Genomic DNA, 19,948 nt, shown 5'->3' on the forward strand with positions numbered 1-19,948 from the left:
ATACAACCAATTTTTATAAAACTCTATTTTGACATCACACATTTATAGCTGTCACTTAACACACCAGATAATATTTATTTAATCTTTCACAACTCACTTAGCCAATATACAACTAAGTTATTTGTCTACTGCAGTACTATTTTTTGATTCTTACAGTAATAGTATTGGCTGAGTGGGGTTGATCTTTCATTTGGTGTATTTATTCTGTATGATTTATATTTATTATTTATTTAATTTTCACAATTCACATAGAACAAGTAACTGTGTTTGTCTCATCTTTAAGGTATAGAGAAATAAATTTTCTCCTAAGAAGACCAGACCTTTGTTTGACTAAGTTGTTGCTCTTTATAATAGCTATCAACTTACTCACCGGTCAAACAACTTGATATTGGACCATAACACAACCAATTAATATAAGACTCTATTGTGACATCACACATTTATAGTTGTCACTTAACACTCCAGATAATATTTATTCAATATTTCACAATTCACTTATTCTATATACAACTAAGTTACTCGTTTAGTGAAATACTCTTTTTTTATTCTTATAGTACTTGTATTGGCTGAGTGGGTTGATATTTAATTTGGTGTATTGATTCGGTCTTATGTATATATATTTTTTATTTACTTTTTATAATTCACAAAGTAGAAGAAATTGTACTTGTCTCATCTTTAAGGTATAGAGAAATAAATTTTCTCCTAAGAAGACCAGAACTTTGTTTGACTAAGTTGTTGCGCTTTAATAACAGCTGCCAATTTACTCACCAGTCAAACAATTTGATATTGGACCACAACACAATCAATTCTTTTAAAACTCTATTGTGACATCAAACATTTATAGTTGTCACTTAACACACCCGATAATATTTATTCAATCTTTCATTATTCACTTATCCTATATTCAACTAAATTACTTGTTTACTGCAGTATTGTTTTTTGATTCTTACAGTACTTATATTTGCTAAGCGGGGTTGATCTTTCATTTGGTGTATTTATTCTGCCTTATGTATTTATCGTACAATATTTATTCATTATTTAATTTTCACAATTCACATAGTACAAGTAACTGTACTTGTCTCATCTTTAAGGTATAGAAAAATGAATTTTCTCCTAAGAAGACCAGACCTTTGTTTGAATAAGTTGATGCTCTTTAATAATAGCTGTCAATTTACTCACCGATCAAACAATTTGATATTTGACCACTACACAACCAATTCTTATAAAACTTCATTGTGACATCCCACATTTATAGTTGTCACTTGAAACACCAAATAATATTTATTCAATCTTTCACAATTCACTTAGGATATATACAACTAAGTTACTTGTTTATTGCGGTATTGTTTTTTTATTGTTACAGTACTAGTATCTGCTGAGTGGGGTTGGTCTTTCATTTGGTGTATTTATTCTGTCTGTAGTATTTATTGAACACTATTTATTCTTAATTTAATTTTCACAATTCAAATCGTACAAGTCACTGTACTTGTCTCACCTTTAAGGCATAGCAAAATGAATTTTCTCCTAAGAAGACCACACCTTTGTTTGACTAAGTTGTTGCTCTTTAATAATAGCTGTCAATTTAATCCCATCTTACAGTACTAGTATTGGCTGAGTGGGGTTGATCTTTCAGTTGGTGTATTTATTCTGTCTGATGTATTTATCGCACACTATTAATTCGTTATTTAATTTTCACAATTCACATAGTACAAGTAACTGTACTTGTCTCATCTTTAAGGTATAGTCAAATAAATTTTCTCCTAAGAAGATTAAACCTTTTGTTGACTAAGTTGTTGCGCTTTATTAATAGTTGTTTATATACTCACCAATCAAACAATTTGATATTGGACCACAATACAACCAATTTTTATAAAACTCTATTTTGACATCACACATTTATAGCTGTCACTTAACACACCAGATAATATTTATTTAATCTTTCACAACTCACTTAGCCAATATACAACTAAGTTATTTGTCTACTGCAGTACTATTTTTTGATTCTTACAGTAATAGTATTGGCTGAGTGGGGTTGATCTTTCATTTGGTGTATTTATTCTGTATGATTTATATTTATTATTTATTTAATTTTCATAATTCACATAGAACAAGTAACTGTGTTTGTCTCATCTTTAAGGTATAGAGAAATAAATTTCTCCTAAGAAGACCAGACCTTTGTTTGACTAAGTTGTTGCTCTTTATAATAGCTATCAACTTACTCACCGGTCAAACAACTTGATATTGGACCATAACACAACCAATTAATATAAGACTCTATTGTGACATCACACATTTATAGTTGTCACTTAACACTCCAGATAATATTTATTCAATATTTCACAATTCACTTATTCTATATACAACTAAGTTACTCGTTTAGTGAAATACTCTTTTTTTATTCTTATAGTACTTGTATTGGCTGAGTGGGTTGATCTTTCATTTGGTGTATTGATTCGGTCTTATGTATATATATTTTTTATTTACTTTTTATAATTCACAAAGTAGAAGAAATTGTACTTGTCTCATCTTTAAGGTATAGAGAAATAAATTTTCTCCTAAGAAGACCAGAACTTTGTTTGACTAAGTTGTTGCGCTTTAATAACAGCTGCCAATTTACTCACCAGTCAAACAATTTGATATTGGACCACAACACAATCAATTCTTTTAAAACTCTATTGTGACATCAAACATTTATAGTTGTCACTTAACACACCCGATAATATTTATTCAATCTTTCATTATTCACTTATCCTATATTCAACTAAATTACTTGTTTACTGCAGTATTGTTTTTTGATTCTTACAGTACTTATATTTGCTAAGCGGGGTTGATCTTTCATTTGGTGTATTTATTCTGCCTTATGTATTTATCGTACAATATTTATTCATTATTTAATTTTCACAATTCACATAGTACAAGTAACTGTACTTGTCTCATCTTTAAGGTATAGAAAAATGAATTTTCTCCTAAGAAGACCAGACCTTTGTTTGAATAAGTTGATGCTCTTTAATAATAGCTGTCAATTTACTCACCGATCAAACAATTTGATATTTGACCACTACACAACCAATTCTTATAAAACTTCATTGTGACATCCCACATTTATAGTTGTCACTTGAAACACCAAATAATATTTATTCAATCTTTCACAATTCACTTAGGATATATACAACTAAGTTACTTGTTTATTGCGGTATTGTTTTTTTATTGTTACAGTACTAGTATCTGCTGAGTGGGGTTGGTCTTTCATTTGGTGTATTTATTCTGTCTGTAGTATTTATTGAACACTATTTATTCTTAATTTAATTTTCACAATTCAAATCGTACAAGTCACTGTACTTGTCTCACCTTTAAGGCATAGCAAAATGAATTTTCTCCTAAAAAGACCAGACCTTTGTTTGACTAAGTTGTTGCTCTTTAATAATATCTGTCAATTTAATCCCATCTTACAGTACTAGTATTGGCTGAGTGGGGTTGATCTTTCAGTTGGTGTATTTATTCTGTCTGATGTATTTATCGCACACTATTAATTCGTTATTTAATTTTCACAATTCACATAGTACAAGTAACTGTACTTGTCTCATCTTTAAGGTATAGTCAAATAAATTTTCTCCTAAGAAGATTAAACCTTTTGTTGACTAAGTTGTTGCGCTTTATTAATAGTTGTTTATATACTCACCAATCAAACAATTTGATATTGGACCACAATACAACCAATTTTTATAAAACTCTATTTTGACATCACACATTTATAGCTGTCACTTAACACACCAGATAATATTTATTTAATCTTTCACAACTCACTTAGCCAATATACAACTAAGTTATTTGTCTACTGCAGTACTATTTTTTGATTCTTACAGTAATAGTATTGGCTGAGTGGGGTTGATCTTTCATTTGGTGTATTTATTCTGTATGATTTATATTTATTATTTATTTAATTTTCATAATTCACATAGAACAAGTAACTGTGTTTGTCTCATCTTTAAGGTATAGAGAAATAAATTTTCTCCTAAGAAGACCAGACCTTTGTTTGACTAAGTTGTTGCTCTTTATAATAGCTATCAACTTACTCACCGGTCAAACAACTTGATATTGGACCATAACACAACCAATTAATATAAGACTCTATTGTGACATCACACATTTATAGTTGTCACTTAACACTCCAGATAATATTTATTCAATATTTCACAATTCACTTATTCTATATACAACTAAGTTACTCGTTTAGTGAAATACTCTTTTTTTATTCTTATAGTACTTGTATTGGCTGAGTGGGTTGATCTTTCATTTGGTGTATTGATTCGGTCTTATGTATATATTTTTTATTTAATTTTTATAATTCACAAAGTAGAAGAAATTGTACTTGTCTCATCTTTAAGGTATAGAGAAATAAATTTTCTCCTAAGAAGACCAGAACTTTGTTTGACTAAGTTGTTGCGCTTTAATAACAGCTGCCAATTTACTCACCAGTCAAACAATTTGATATTGGACCACAACACAATCAATTCTTTTAAAACTCTATTGTGACATCAAACATTTATAGTTGTCACTTAACACACCCGATAATATTTATTCAATCTTTCATTATTCACTTATCCTATATTCAACTAAATTACTTGTTTACTGCAGTATTGTTTTTTGATTCTTACAGTACTTATATTTGCTAAGCGGGGTTGATCTTTCATTTGGTGTATTTATTCTGCCTGATGTATTTATCGTACAATATTTATTCATTATTTAATTTTCACAATTCACATAGTACAAGTAACTGTAGTTTTCTCATCTTTAAGGTATAGCAAAATGAATTTTCTCCTAGGAAGACCAGACCTTTGTTTGAATAAGTTGATGCTCTTTAATAATAGCTGTCAATTTACTCACCGATCAAGCAATTTGATATTTGACCACTACACAACCAATTCTTATAAAACTTCTTGTGACATCCCACATTTTTAGTTGTCACTTGACACCCCAGATAATATTTATTCAATCTTTCACAATTCACTTAGGCTATATACAACTAAGTTACTTGTTTATTGCGGTATTGTTTTTTGATTGTTACAGTACTAGTATCTGCTGAGTGGGGTTGGTCTTTCATTTGGTGTATTTATTCTATCTGTAGTATTTATTGTACACTATTTATTCTTAATTTAATTTTCACAATTCAAATCGTACAAGTCACTGTACTTGTCTCATCTTTAAGTCATAGCAAAATGAATTTTCTCCTAAGAAGACCACACCTTTGTTTGACTAAGTTGTTGCTCTTTAATAATAGCTGTCAATTTAATCCCATCTTACAGTACTAGTATTGGCTGAGTGGAGTTGATCTTTCAGTTGGTGTATTTATTCTGTCTGATGTATTTATCGTACACTATTAATTCGTTATTTAATTTTCACAATTCACATAGTACAAGTAACTGTACTTGTCTCATCTTTAGGATATAGTCAAATAATTTTTCTCCTAGGAAGATTAAACCTTTTGTTGACTAAGTTTTTGCGCTTTATTAATAGCTATTTATATACTCACCGATCAAACAATTCGATATTGGACCATAATACAACCAATTCTTATAAAACTCTATTTTGACATCACACATTTATAGTTGTCACTTAACACACCAGATAATATTTATTCAATCATTCACAATTCACTTAGCCAATATACAACTAAGTTACTTGTCTACTGCAGTACTATTTTTTTATTCTTACAGTACTAATATTGGCTGAGTGGGGTTGATCTTTCATTTGGTGTATTTATTCTGTATGATTTATATTTATTGTTTATTTAATTTTCATAATTCACATAGTACAAGTAACTGTGTTTGTCTCATCTTTAAGGTATAGAGAAATAAATTTTCTCCTAAGAAGACCAGACCTTTGTTTGACTAAGTTGTTGCTCTTTAATAATAGCTATCAATTTACTCACCGGTCAAACAACTTGATATTGGACCACAACACAACCAATTCTTATAAGACTCTATTGTGACATCACACATTTATAGTTGTCACTTAACACACTAGATAATATTTATTCAATCTTTCACAATTCTCTTAGCCTATATACAACTAAGTTACTTGTGTGGTACTATTTTTTTATTCTTAGCGTACTAGTATTGCCTGAGAGGGGTTGATCTTTCAGTTGGTGTATTTATTTTGTTTGATGTTTTTATCGTACACTATTTATTCTTTATTTAATTTTCACAATTCACAGAGTACAAGTAAACTTACTTGTCTCATCTTTAAGGTATAGCCATATAAGTTTTCTCCTAAGAAGACTGGACCTTTGTTTGACTAAGTTGTTGCGCTTTAATAATAGCTTTCAATTTACTCACCGATCAAACAATTATATATAGGACCACAATACAACCAATTCTTACAAAACTCTACTGTGACATCACACATTTATAGTTGTCATTTAACACACCAGATAATATTTATTCATTCTTTCACAATTCACTTAGCCTATATACAAGTAAGTTACTTGTTTACTGCACTACTGTTTTTTTATTCTTATAGTACTAGTATTGGCTGAGTGGGGTTGATTTTTCATTTGGTGTATTTATTCTGTCTGATGTATTTATTGTACACTATTTATTCTTTATTTAATTTTCACAATTCACATAGTACAAGTAACTATACTTGTCTCATCTTTTAGGCATAGCAAAATAAATTATCTCCTATGAAGACCAGACCTTTGTTTGATTATGTTGTTGCTCTTTTATAATAGCTGACAATTTACTCACCGATCAAACAATTTGATATTGGACCAAAACACAACCAATTCTTATAAAACTCTATTGTGACATCACACATTTATAGTTGTCACTTAACACACCAGATAATATGTATTCAATCTTTCACAATTCACTTAGCATATATACAACTAAGTTACTTGTTTACTACAGTACTGTTATTTTATTTTTACAGTATTAGCATTGACTGAGTGGGTTGATCTTTCATTTGGTGTATTTATTCTGTCTGAAGTATTTTTTGTACACTATTTATTCTTTATTTAATTTAACATAATTTAAAAACTAAAATATTTCAAAAATATTTAACATAATTTTCGTCCCTCTATTTTTATTTTATTTTTTAGTTTTGGCATTTCATTTTAAAATTCACGATTTTGATCGCTAAATTTCATATTCTTTTGGATTTTAATCCACCTCTTAATTTAAAAAATATATATTAATGACATGGCAGTCCATTTGACATGGCAGTATTTATTACAAATATTTTTATTAATATTTTATTATATAATAAAAAATTAATGGCAAGGCAGTCCATTTGATGATGTGTCCCTAACACGTGTGCAATATTAATTCCAAATATTTTTATTAATTTTTTATTATATAATAAAAAATTAATGACATGATAGTCCATTTGATGATGTGTCCCTATCACGTGTGCAATATTAGTTTCAAATACTTTTATTAGTTTTTTATTCTATAATAATTTTTAGAAAATTTGAAAATTTAATTGTATAAAATAAAAGAAACTAAATATTTTTTACTCATTTGTAGATCAAACCCCTAACATCAATAACATGGGAAGCTCTTTATTGCCACTCAACCACTAAACTTACTATTCCAATAGGGGAGAAAAATAAGATTTCAATGTTGAAAGAGTATAAACGCTCGTAAAAGTTATGCTTTCTTCTTTCTCTTAGTTTATCCACCGACATTTGGTGGTTGGCCTTTTCAGGAGAGCCGAGGGGCTGCAATGGAGTGGCACAAATTGGAAAAAAGAGCTTTTTGCCATCTTTTACCCAGGTGGGACTGCTTCCCGCTCGGAAGAGGTGGTAAGGAGGTGGAAGAAAGGGATTTGGATTCTATTTATTTCTCGGTGATACCTGACAGGATCAAGGCGGTCGACATTTTTGAATTGTTCGGTTGTAATGGTGACAACATAGAAGTCAGAATTGCCCCGTTCAGAAACAAGATTGGAATGAGATTTGGCTTTGCTAGTTTCAACAAGGTCGAGGATTTGAGGATGCTAGCAGTGAGGCTGGATAATATCCTTATTGACGGCAAGAAGATCCACGCCAATCCCCCCCCCCATTTTAGTATGAAGAGAGTGGTGGTTGGGGGTAGGCGTAATGCAGCAGGATGTGTAGGAATAGGTGGGAAGCGGAGGGAGCCCTTTTGTAGGGAACCGGTGACGAATCTTGGTAGCAACATTAGGGGTGGCTTCTCGTTCGCTGAAGCAGTAGGAAAAAGACAGGGAGGAGACGATGGACTTTTGGTGCTGAAGTATAGTTCTGCAGAAATACAAAGAAGAAGAATGGAGAAAGAGTTCATACGTAAGGTGGTGATCCTTGGGTCAGCATACAATATCCAAATAAGCCTTGAGATGGAAGGTGTTTTCTCCATCAATATTTCTCAGCTAGGGGCCAACCTTTGCTTGTTAGAAGAAATGGAAGAGGGGTATTTGTCTGACTTGATTGGAGAAGGTAATTCATGGTGGAAATAGTGGTTCTCTGAAATCCGACCTTTGAAAGAGTGTGACATTGATGAGAGTAGAGTCACATGGCTTAGATTCTATGAAATCCCTTGCCATGTGTGGTGCTCCGATTTCTTCATCCTTTTGGCTAACTCGCTCGGGGTTTTCGTCTATTTAGATGAGAACACGGCAAGCGGTAATAACATGGACATCGCTAGGATTTTGGTGAGGGTCCCTGTGGATTTCGCCATGAAGGATTTGGTGGGGGTTTTGATTGACGGTGTCGAGTATACTATTTTGATGCGTGAGGATTCTTATGGCCCGCTCCGGCTGTGGAAGGAATCTAAGGTGGATGCCAAGGCTTCTAGTGTTTACAGTTCGGATGATTCTTGGTGTAACTCAGTAGAGGATATGGGGGGAGAGAAGAATGGAAGTTGTGAAGGAACTATTTCAGATAGGGAGGTTGTGGGCGTCAACAATTCCATCGGCGGAACAAGGAAGACGGCGGCAGGCGGAGGCGATGAGGGTGATTCTCTATCCAACAGTTTCCCATGTTCACCAGATAAAGGGGCTTTTGATAGCACAGTGATTGCAGCTAAGGAGGTAGGGGATCAGAACAAAAAGGTTCCGTTGGAAGCTTCTAACCTTTGTGTAAGGACCGTGGTAGAGGATTTTGGGGAGAATTTAAGAAATCTCGGGAATAGTTCGTTGGAAAAAGTTTCAGACTCTGTTTTTGATGGACAGCTAGCATTGATTAAAAGGAGAAAAAAAGAATAAGGCTAGTCAATTTTGGGCCTAAATGTGGGCTTGTTTTGAAATCCAATAAACATAAGTCCATTTGTAAGAATGGTCATGGGTCTAGCCCAGTTATTGCTATAGGTAGTTTTTCAACCTCTGAATCAATCTCTGCTTTCTCAGAGGCTGATATGGTGGAGGGAAAACATAGAGTAGATTGCGAATTTCTTTATGGAGACCAATCTATGGAGTCTGATATCATGCGGTGCAACAAGCGGATCCTTGATAATTTAGTGGACGGCGGAGGAATGGAAAAAGGGGGCCAAAAAAGTTTCATTATGATTATTGGGACCTTCAACATTAGAGGTGGGGGCAGCTATGTCAAGAGGAGGCATATTTTGCACAGTATCGATAAAGGTAAGGCTGATATATTTCTAATTCAAGAGACAAAGCTTTCGTCGGTGTTTCATTATGTGGTTAATAGTTTCTGGCACAAAGAATTGATTTATTATTCGGTTTCCGACTCTGTTGGTTTATCTGGGGGCATGTTAATTTTGTGGAAAAGGAACAAGTTTGATGTTTTATGCAGTTTTAGGGGTTTGGGGTATTTGGGTGTCAAAATTTCCTGGAAAAGTAATCTGTATTATATTATTAATGTTTATTCCGACTGTTCGAGAGAGGATAAAAGGTTGTTATGGAATAGTTTTCTTGAATTAAAATCGGTTTTTAATGACGGGGAGTGGGTGATTCGGGGTGATTTTAATGCCGTTAAAAACAGAAGAGATAGAGTGGGAAGATCTGAGTGTATAGGAACAACACAGTGCAGGGATTTCAGTGCATTCATTGATGACATGAATCTTGTAGACGTCCCTTGCAAAGAAAAGAGATACAACTGGTTCTGTGGTTACGGTCATTCCAAAAGTAGGATTGATCATTTTTTGATTTCGGACACCATTATTAACAGGTGGGCGTGGTGGGGCAGAGAATTGATGAGAGAGACGTTTCGGATCATTGTCCCGTATGGTTGGTAGCGGGCATGGAGGATCGGGGACCAAAGCCATTCAAATTCAAGAATGAATGTTTTGGAAGTAAGGAGTTCATGACCTTTGTGGAGAAAGAGTGGGCTGTTCTCGAGGTATCGGGGAGAGGCGACTTTGTGTTGAAGGAAAAATTACGATTGTTGAAAGCAACTCTTAGAAGATGGAATCTTAATGTTTTCGGAAAGCATGATCTAGAAATTGAAAAATAAGTCACAAATATTAGCAGGGTTGATGATATGGATATAATCGGGGAGGAAGAGTTGGAAGATAGAAGAAGAGGTACATGTAGGTTTTGGACGAGTTTAAAAATAATGGAAAACATGCTTCTTCAAAGATCTCGCATAAGGTGGCTTAAAGACGGAGATTCTAATAGTAAGTTCTTTCATAGAATTATGAAACACTGTCTTCAGAGGAATCACATTGGTGGACTGGTTAATAACGGGGTGATGGTGGAGCCGGTGGAGGATGTCAAAAGGGAGGCTTTTCGTCATTTTGAAAAGAATTTCGTGGAGGAGATTCCTTGTAGGCCGGAGTTGGACGGAGCAGTTTTTATGTGCCTTAAAAGAGAGGAGAGGGAGTTTGTTGAGCATATGTTTAGTGAGGAAGAAGTTAAGGAGGCCATTTGGAAATGTGATGGTTCAAAATCTCCGAGTCCAGACGGGTACTCCATTCTTGTCTTTAAAAGGTGTTGGAATTTTATCAAGTATGATATTATGGCTTGTTTTAAAGATTTTCATACCGGGGCTGTTTTATCCAAATCGATCACTTCGTCTTTTTTGACTCTTATTCCAAAGAAGGACAAACCCTTGAATCTCGACGATTATAGACCAATATGTTTGGTGGGGAGTATCTACAAAATCATCTCGAAGGTCTTGGCGGCTAGATTGAAGAAAGTAATTGGTGGTATTATTTCCCCGAGTCAAAGTGCCTTCATACTGGGAATACAACTCTTAGACGGTGTCGTTATTGGTAATGAGTTGGTAGATTATGTGACCAAAGAGAAGAAGGAATGTCTACTTTTTAAGGTCGATTTTGAGAAGGCATATGACAAATTTAGTTGGTCTTTCCTTAGGTTCATGCTTAGGAAGATGGGATTTGGGGAAGTTTGGATGAATTGGATGGAAGCTATGATCTTTTCTAGCCATATGTCGGTTATGGTTAACAGAAGTCCTACTAGAGAATTTAAAGTGGAACGCGGGTTACGTCAAGGAGACCCGCTTTCTCCTTTCCTCTATGTCATTGTGGTGGAAAGCTTGAAGTAGTTAATTAGTAGATCGGTGGATAACGGGATATACGCGGGGAGGAGTATTGATGGATAGTGCTTCATCGATGTGCTTCAATTTGTGGACGACACTCTCATGGTGGGGGACGGGAGTTGGAATCTCTTGTGAGCTATTAAATCGGTTCTTACTAGTTTCCAACTCATTTCGGGTCTTGGCATAAATTTTCACAAGAGAAAGTTAATAAGAATTAATTTAAGTGAAAATTTCTTGGAAATAGCATGGGTTTTCTTATCTTGTAAACGGGAAGACAAGGCATTTATGTTTTTGGGTATTCTGGTTGGTCATAATCCTATAAAGTTGGCTACGTGGAGTCCGCTAATTCTCAAACTCAAAAAAAGACTTCTTGGATGGAAGAACCGATATCTTATCTTAGGAGGTAGGATAACTCTTTTAAAGGTGGTATTGGGAAGTATTGTGATCTTTACGCTCTCTTTCTATAGAGTCCCTAAGACTATTTGTTAGAACAAGATTGAGAATCTATGTTCAGAATCTAGTTTTGATGATAACAAGCATATATTTTGTGAGTAACAATTTTATTACTAATGGTTTCACTTACTGTGCATATACTATGTTATAAATCTTATACAGGATTCATCAGAAAAAGAATACAACAACTACATCCAGCAGATCGATGAAGCTAAACATCATTCATTAGATGTTCTGATCCAGAACACGTCAAACAAGCCAAAGATCGCAGTACAACAGATAAAGAAGCAAACTAGAAAAGTTAGAAAATGAGCACGCAACTATAAGAAGCTTGGGTTGAGATCATAAGATCACGCAAGTATTAAGATCAGAAGTTCTGAAGTTACAAGTTCTGAAGCTACAACGCAGCGGCATTCAAAATACAAACATCAGTTGAAGTCATATACAAGCCAATGAAGGATCTACAGCTCAGCATACAAATTGAGTAAAATATAAAGAGCTTAGAATCTAAGGGAAGCCTTTAGAAACATCATCACGTGCAAAACGGTTACAACATTTAAAAGGACCAATTTCCAAGGTTGAAAGAAGAAGCAAGCTACATGCAAAACATTGAAGAAAGAAAAACCAGAATAGCATGCCACAAACTGACATCAGGATAAGGTTCTGCCAAGAGAGACACTTGTCATTCATGAGAAAATCGAGATGAAGACTTTCAAAGCAATATTCGAACAAAAGTGCAACGGCTACATTCCAATGGTAATCACTCATCAAGCTATAAATAGAATCAAACTTCTAACTTGAAGATATGGTGTGGTATCCATCTATCCATCCAAAAATGGAGAGTGAATGATCATCCATCACTTGTATGGATCCGGAGAGAAAAAGAGAATATCCAGTGAGGATCATCCATGAAGAAAGGATCAAGAGTGCAACGAAAGGAAAGCACCGAGTGTGCCAAGTATGTCAAGCAACGAGAGAAAAAGATGAGCACCAAGTGTGTGTAAAATATAAGCACCAAGTAAATGTAGAAAAAAGGCACTAAATGCAATTTCAGAATGTGTGCATCAAGAGTGTATCCAATGAACACCAAAAAGAGCTTCAAGTGTGAATCCAGAGTGTGTATCCATGGTGCAACTACAAAGTACAGAAAAAAGAGAAATCATGAGAAGAAATTTGTAGAAGAATAAAGCTGAGCAGCTGAAGCACGACAGCATAAAAGAACTATGAAAAACCTGCTTCAAAAGTGCCACAAGAGGCAACACATACTCAGTATGTGATAATCCACTGTGTTGTTATACACAAACCACATGCCTAAAACAAGTGAAGAAGAAATCTCTGCTGTTAAGCAGTATCCTCCATTGGAGTAAGAAGAAATCCACTAAATACTTGATCAGTTGTAACTAGCTTTATGATCAGTATTCAAGATGAAGATGAAGATCAAAACAAGAAGCAACCTTACAAGAAGCTGATGCTCTTTATCTGCTTATCCAAAGAAGAAGATCTTCCAGAAGTTCAAGAATAAGAAGACTACAAGTTTATTTTTTATTCTTGTATTTAAATGTAAAACACATAAAGTTGTTGCTCGTAGTGTGTTATATCTTAGAAACTTCTGATAGGATTGTTTAGGCTCCAGAAGTGACTTCTAGTCAGCGAGTCGTAAACATACATATTGATAATAGGAAACCATCTGCTTAATTAAGAAGCACACCTATAATCTCCAGAAGATAGATGAACTTTATATCCTGCTGGGATCCCTGAACGGTTCATCATCTAAGGTTAGTCACAGTGGTTTGCTGTGTGGGGTTAGTCACAACAGGTTGGTTGTGCAGGGTTAGTCACAGTGGGAAGACTGTGCAGGATGCCTGAGTCAATGGACGTTATATCTCGCAGAGATCACTGAACAGGGGAGGATCGTGCAGTTGTAATCATGATTTGGTTATAGTGGATTAAGACCTCTATTGAGAGGAAAATCACCTGAAGAAGGTGGACTGGAGGTAGCCTTAGTTAGAAGGTGAACCAGGATAAAAATGAATGTTTCTTTTACTTTCTGCACATGTCATTTTAACTTAGAACATTCAAGCAAAAGCTCCTCAAAATTGTACTGAGCAATTCAGAAGTTCTGATGACACATAGAAGTTAAAATGAACATCTAATTGGTTATGCAGTTCTACTTCCTCATGCTTCTGCAACATCTAAAGCATAATCCATTCGATGATCAAATGAATGAAAGTAAAGACGATAAAGAAAAAAGAAAGGGAATTTTAATTGATAAAGAACACAATTCAATCCCCCTTTCTTGTGTTTTTCTCCACCTTCACTATGGCCAAGGTGATTAACAAAATTCAAAACAATTTTTTGTGGGGAGGGACGGAGGATAAGCGGAGCATTCATTGGACTAGTTGGGAAGCGGCGTGTTTACCGATTGATAGAGGGGGGCTCGGTTTAAGGAGGATTAAAGATTTCAATGTTGCGTTCTTGAGCAAGTGGGAGTGGAGAATTTTGAGGGAGAATGATGCGTTATGGCTCAAAGTTTTGAAGGCTAGGTACGACGATGTGTCTATTCCGATCATTAATGCAGGAGGGAAGTATAGAGGAAGAAGCCTTTCATCTAATTGGTGGAAGGTAATTCTAGAATTAGACAAACTTGCACCTGTGAATCTTTTCACCCATGGTCGTCGTATGCGCGTGGGTAAAGGTATCGATATGTCTTTTTGGCACGCTTGATGGATGGAGGAGGGAATTCTAAAAGATTTATTTCCTATTCTTTTCTCTTTTTCTGTTTTACAGGATGTCTCTGTGGCTGCCATGGGAGGGTGGAATTCTAACGTTTGGACCTGGTCTGATTTCGGTATTCCTCTTAGCATTCGCACTTTTCAGAATTTGGAGCCTTCATTTTTCGGCTGAACGATCTTCTATAGCAGTACTGTCCTACTAAAGCAGTTTCAGTCGCTAGGACCAGTATTGGGCACTTTGCAACTATTTGTTTCTAATGGAAGCAAAGGAATTGGTCTGCAGTCGGCAACAGTTGCGGTTTCCACCTCTGTTGTCGCTAATACCGTGTTGTATTCTTTTTCTCCTTGTGGCGTTGATAGGCCCTTTTGGATTCATGATAGTGAAGGCATTTTTTTGGTTTCCAGCTGCCATAAAATCATTAGCTTGGCGCATATTCCACTTGGCCCACCGGAAAGATTTGATTGCGCGTTCAAAATCAGTTGGAAAATGGACGCTCCTTTGAAGATAAAGGCGTTCGTTTGGAGGTGTTTTATTAATATCATTCCGAATCGTGATTCTCTTCAAAGTAGAGGTATCATCTCTAACTCTTCTTCTCTGTGGTGCTCATCTTGAACCGATCAATCATCTCTTTTTGGATTGTGTGGTTGCGTCTTTGGTTTGGAAATAAATGGCGGAATGGTTGGGTTGGAAGATAGATAAGTTTTGTAGCCTGGGATGAGCCAACAAATTGAATTTCTAAGGTGTGACCATTTCCCACAAACACTCTATTGGATCCTAGATAAGGCTTTTTATTATGCAAATAGAATTCATAAGGAGTTAAGTGATGTGAGGAACCTGAGTCAGCAAACCAGGCCTGAGATTCCAGCTCCGATGGCAAGGAATACTCCTGAGTGAATGCAGGGGATCTGTTGGTGGTGACCATCATGGCTACAGTTTGAGAGCTTTGAGGAGCACCTTTGGTGGCCTCTTGTCCTGAAGAACTTGGCTGATTCGACTGATTATTGGTAGCAGTAGGTGGTTCAAAGTTTTCGTCAAACCTATGCCAGCATGACATGACTGAATGCCCATACTTGCCACACAATTGACATGTAGGACGATTACCGGTGGGATTGGTGGCTCTACCATGGCCCCGACCACGCGTGAAACAATTGTTACGACCCTTGTTACCTGAGTAAGCTCCTCTGGAGCTCCCAGCTTCTTGACTTGTGTGAGCCACGTTCACAACAACACTTGAGGTAGCCAATTCATGGCGAAATTTTTCTAATTGCGCCTCTGCACATATATGAGAGCTTCAACTTCACATAAAGTTGGTGCAATTGGGCAGCCATACATCTGCATAACGAATGGACTATACTCCTCTGGGAGTCCATTCAAGATTGAATCAATTTGATCTTGCTCAGTGATGAGGTCACCCACAGCTAATAGAGAGTTAGCGATGGCTTTGATCCTCAGCACAAATTCAGTGATAGTCTTGTTCCCTTTCTTGGTAGGCTTGAGCTCAACACGCAACTGACGAACCCTGGCCTTCATTTCAGCATTGAAGTATTGATGAATTTTATCTCAAACTTCAAACGCATGCTTGCAAGCCAAGACCCTAGGTAACACTAGTTCAGAAATCGTGGATAGCAGCCAGATGAAGACAGCTTGATCTTGGACAAGCCACGATTCATATTCAGCGGAGATCGTACCTGTGAGACGATCTTGATCCGATTGAAACTTCTGAGGAATCTGCGGATTTGCCACCATCTTGTGCATCTTCTGAGTGAGAATCACTCCTTCAACCTGTTGATTCTATAGCAGATAATTGTTTTCTTGGAGTTTGATCGAGAGCTTGGGACCAAAGGAATTGTTAACTTTGGACGCACCCATGGTTGACAAGAAATCTTGCGTTTGGGTTGATTCTTTGTCCAAGGAAGTTGCAGGTTCAGATGAATCCATGTTCAATCGACAGCGCGAGGAAGACGAAGAAGAGAAAGGAATAAGAAGACGGAGCGGAAGCACACTGGATCAGTAGGCGAATGATACCATGTTAAAGGTGATTATACCTTCCATTGCTAAGCAAGAAGAGAAGCTCTGTAAAGGATAAGATTTTCTATATGTGAATTGATTGCATTACACATGTATAGATTACAACATATATAGGTCCATACACATTATGCCAGCTAAGCATATTCTAACCAACTACTAATACACCATATATACAGTCAGTAAACCTATATATTTAATATATCTAACATGTGTAGATTTGATAGCAGTAGATGAATGAATGATTTGCAATCTAAAAGTTGGATTATTATGAACATAATAATAATGGTAACATTGAAAGATAACAATATTGATACTCATGTAGACGTAGATTTGTCAACAATTCCATCTCAATAAATTGAAATGTGTTTTGAAGCTTTTGAGAAATTTCTAATGGAGACAAAAACCAAAACAATAATGTCACTGTTAATGTTAATGTTTGGTAGAGAGACAACCAAAGTTGTAATGTTCTTGTTGTTGTTTTAGGATGGTTTAATTTTTAATGTTACTATATTATTACAGTAGCCACTTGTTTTATGTTTATGTTATTTAATACTTATGCGAGTAGGGCCGACAATAAATCAAATTAACTCGAAAATAATTCGAAATTTAATTTGAAAATTAAATCGTTGAACTAGGTTCATGAACCAAATGAGCTGAGTATAAGCTAAAAACTAAGTTCGTTAATTAAATGAGTTAAATTTGAACTATACATAGTTCAATTCGTTAGGTTCATGAGTCAACTCGATTATATATGAGATAGATTATATTGTCTTTAAGAGTAGGTTTAAATATTTGCTCTAAATCTTAGTATCATATTTTATTTTAATATAACGGTTTTAATTGATAATTTATATTCTCTATTGAGCAAAATATTTCTACAAATAATTATATAAATAAAATTAACATCGTAAAAATTCCAATCTTATAACTTTTATTTTATTTCTATATTTTTATTTAAAAATATTAATTTAAAATGTCAAATATATATGTACAAAAATAGACTTTAAAAAATTAATTTTAAGTTTGTGAAATAAGCGAGTTGAACCTAACAAGATAAACCTAACGAGCTGAATCGAGATGTTCGTGAACTTCTAACAAGTCGAGTTTGATCTGGAAAAAAAGTTTGAGATAAATTCGAACTCGAACTCAAGCTTGGTCAATTCTTAACGAGTCGAGTTTGAGCTGAAAAAAATGTTCGTCATGAACTAGAACTCAAACTCGATCAATTCTTAACGAGTCAAACTGGGCAGAGGCGAGTTCGACTCAACTCGACTCATTTTCAGCCCTATATGCGAGGAATTAACAACCAAACCTATGCTTAAGTGGCAAGAAGGAATCTCTCATCACGAGAGGTTATAAGTTCAATCCCTATCTAGATTAGAATTAAACTAAGTGGCTAAAATGCTTTTATTGTAATAACTTTTCAACAGTGGCTAAAATTCTTTTATTTTAATAACTTTTCAAAATTTTAAAAAAGTGATATATAATTAAAAATTAATTGAAATTAATTATCGTATACGTGACACTAACACATCATGAAGTAAGCTGCCATGTCATTAATAGTTTATCTTAAATTAGGATGGGACTAAAATTCAAAAAAATATGTAATTTATAATGAGAATTAAAAAAATATGAAATTTATAATTAGAATTAAAAAAAATATGAAATTTATAATTAGAACCCAGTGGCTAAAATGCTATTATTTTAATGATTTTTCAAAATTTTAAAAAAGTGATATATAATTAAAAATTAATTGAAATTAATTATTGTTCATGTGACACTAACACATCATTGCCATGTCATTAATATTTTACCTTAAATTAGGATGGAACTAAAATTCAAAAAAAATATGAAAGTTTCCAACTGAAAAATCTAGATTTTAAAATGGAGGGATCAAGATTCAAAAAAATTGAAAAGAGAAGAACCAAAATTACACTTAAGTCTAAAATTAAAAGACAATTTTTTGTTATATATATATATATATATATATATATATATATATATATATATATATATATATATATATATATATATATATATATATATATATATATATATATATATATATATATATATATATATATATATATATATATATCCAGAGTTATAAAATAAATATGGTAAAAGTTAACCAACACAAAAAAAAAAAATTGTACAAACTTCTGTGCAATTTCACAAAAATGAAACATTATTTTAAAGAAAACTAAAATAACCATTGTGATCTCTCCACGACTAACAATTCAATTCATTACGGAATGTTCAACAATAAAGCTCAGTACAGTATTCACTCATTTAAAGAATTATGCAATAATTAAAATATAATTGATTTAATACTCTATTTTATTTAATTAATTTAAAACTATCTATAACAAATAAGAATGGCAACGGGTTAGATCGGATGCGGGTTTCACACTACTCAAATCCGCACTTAAACCCGAACCCAAATGTTGTTCGAGTGATAAAATAACACCCACATCACACCGTTGAGTTCGGGTTTTTTCACCGAAATCCGAATCCGCAGCAAAATACATAAAATATATATTTCCTACAACTTTCCACAAAATATATATGAAAGATCAACAATTGACTTGATTTGGATGGCGGTAACTTGAAATATTTGGATGATTAAAAATGTTATTCTGTTCAAAGGTAATTGATTTATTATTGACGACTGCTATACAGCTATAATTACCAGTTCATGGAGGTGGTTTAATATGGATAAAGGTTCCTCAATATCTTGTAATTTCCATTATTGGAATGTTCTTCCACTGAGTTGTATTAAGAGATAAACATTGTAAGATCCCACAACTTTCCACTTTAGCTCAATGTTATTAGGGCTGTTAGAAATTAGGATAATATTGTTGGTTGAAGTTATTGATGCTCAATGATAGTGTTTATAAGGGAAAAAAATGGATTTTGTATGAGTTAGGGCAAGAAATGAAATCTGTCAAAAATGGTTGTTGGCAGGTAATTTCGGAATTGCATATCCGGAATCACCTCTGACCAGTTTCAGATATGCACTTCGGAAACTTTCTGACTTATTTTTTTTTAATTTTCAATTCTGTTTTCATCATACTCTTACTAGTGGCATTTTTTTCAGGAAAAGGACTAACAACCAGGTATCGACCGATCGACTTAGACAGGGGAGGCAAACACAGACAGCCTCAGCTCGGCACGAGAGAGCCGTCCGGTAAGGATTGACTCGGGGATATGGTCGAGTCTGAGTCCCAGTCTAAATGGATGAGGCGCCTGCATGAT

The 19,948-nt window shown here is 34.3% G+C and overlaps 1 protein-coding gene across 1 annotated transcript; it reads left to right on the plus strand.

Annotated features, from left to right (window-relative positions):
* The first annotated feature begins 9,371 nt into the window (after positions 1 to 9,371).
* LOC131649721 (uncharacterized) lies at positions 9,372 to 10,429 on the plus strand. Its single transcript, XM_058919479.1, has 2 exons — positions 9,372 to 10,040; positions 10,145 to 10,429. The coding sequence occupies exons 1-2, from the start codon at positions 9,372 to 9,374 to the stop codon at positions 10,427 to 10,429; spliced, it is 954 nt and encodes a 317-aa protein (XP_058775462.1).
* The last annotated feature ends 9,519 nt before the right edge of the window (positions 10,430 to 19,948 follow it).

Source organism: Vicia villosa, linkage group LG2 (genome assembly GCF_029867415.1).
Source record: "Vicia villosa cultivar HV-30 ecotype Madison, WI linkage group LG2, Vvil1.0, whole genome shotgun sequence".
Taxonomy (NCBI): domain Eukaryota; kingdom Viridiplantae; phylum Streptophyta; class Magnoliopsida; order Fabales; family Fabaceae; genus Vicia; species Vicia villosa.

Coding starts and splice junctions, on each gene's coding strand:
- LOC131649721 (XM_058919479.1), top strand. CDS start 9,372: ATGGTGGAGGGAAAACATAGAGTAGATTGCGAATTTCTTTATGGAGAC. Junction 10,041..10,144: donor TCATTGATGACATGAATCTT/GTAGACGTCCCT, acceptor CATTATTAACAG/GTGGGCGTGGTGGGGCAGAG.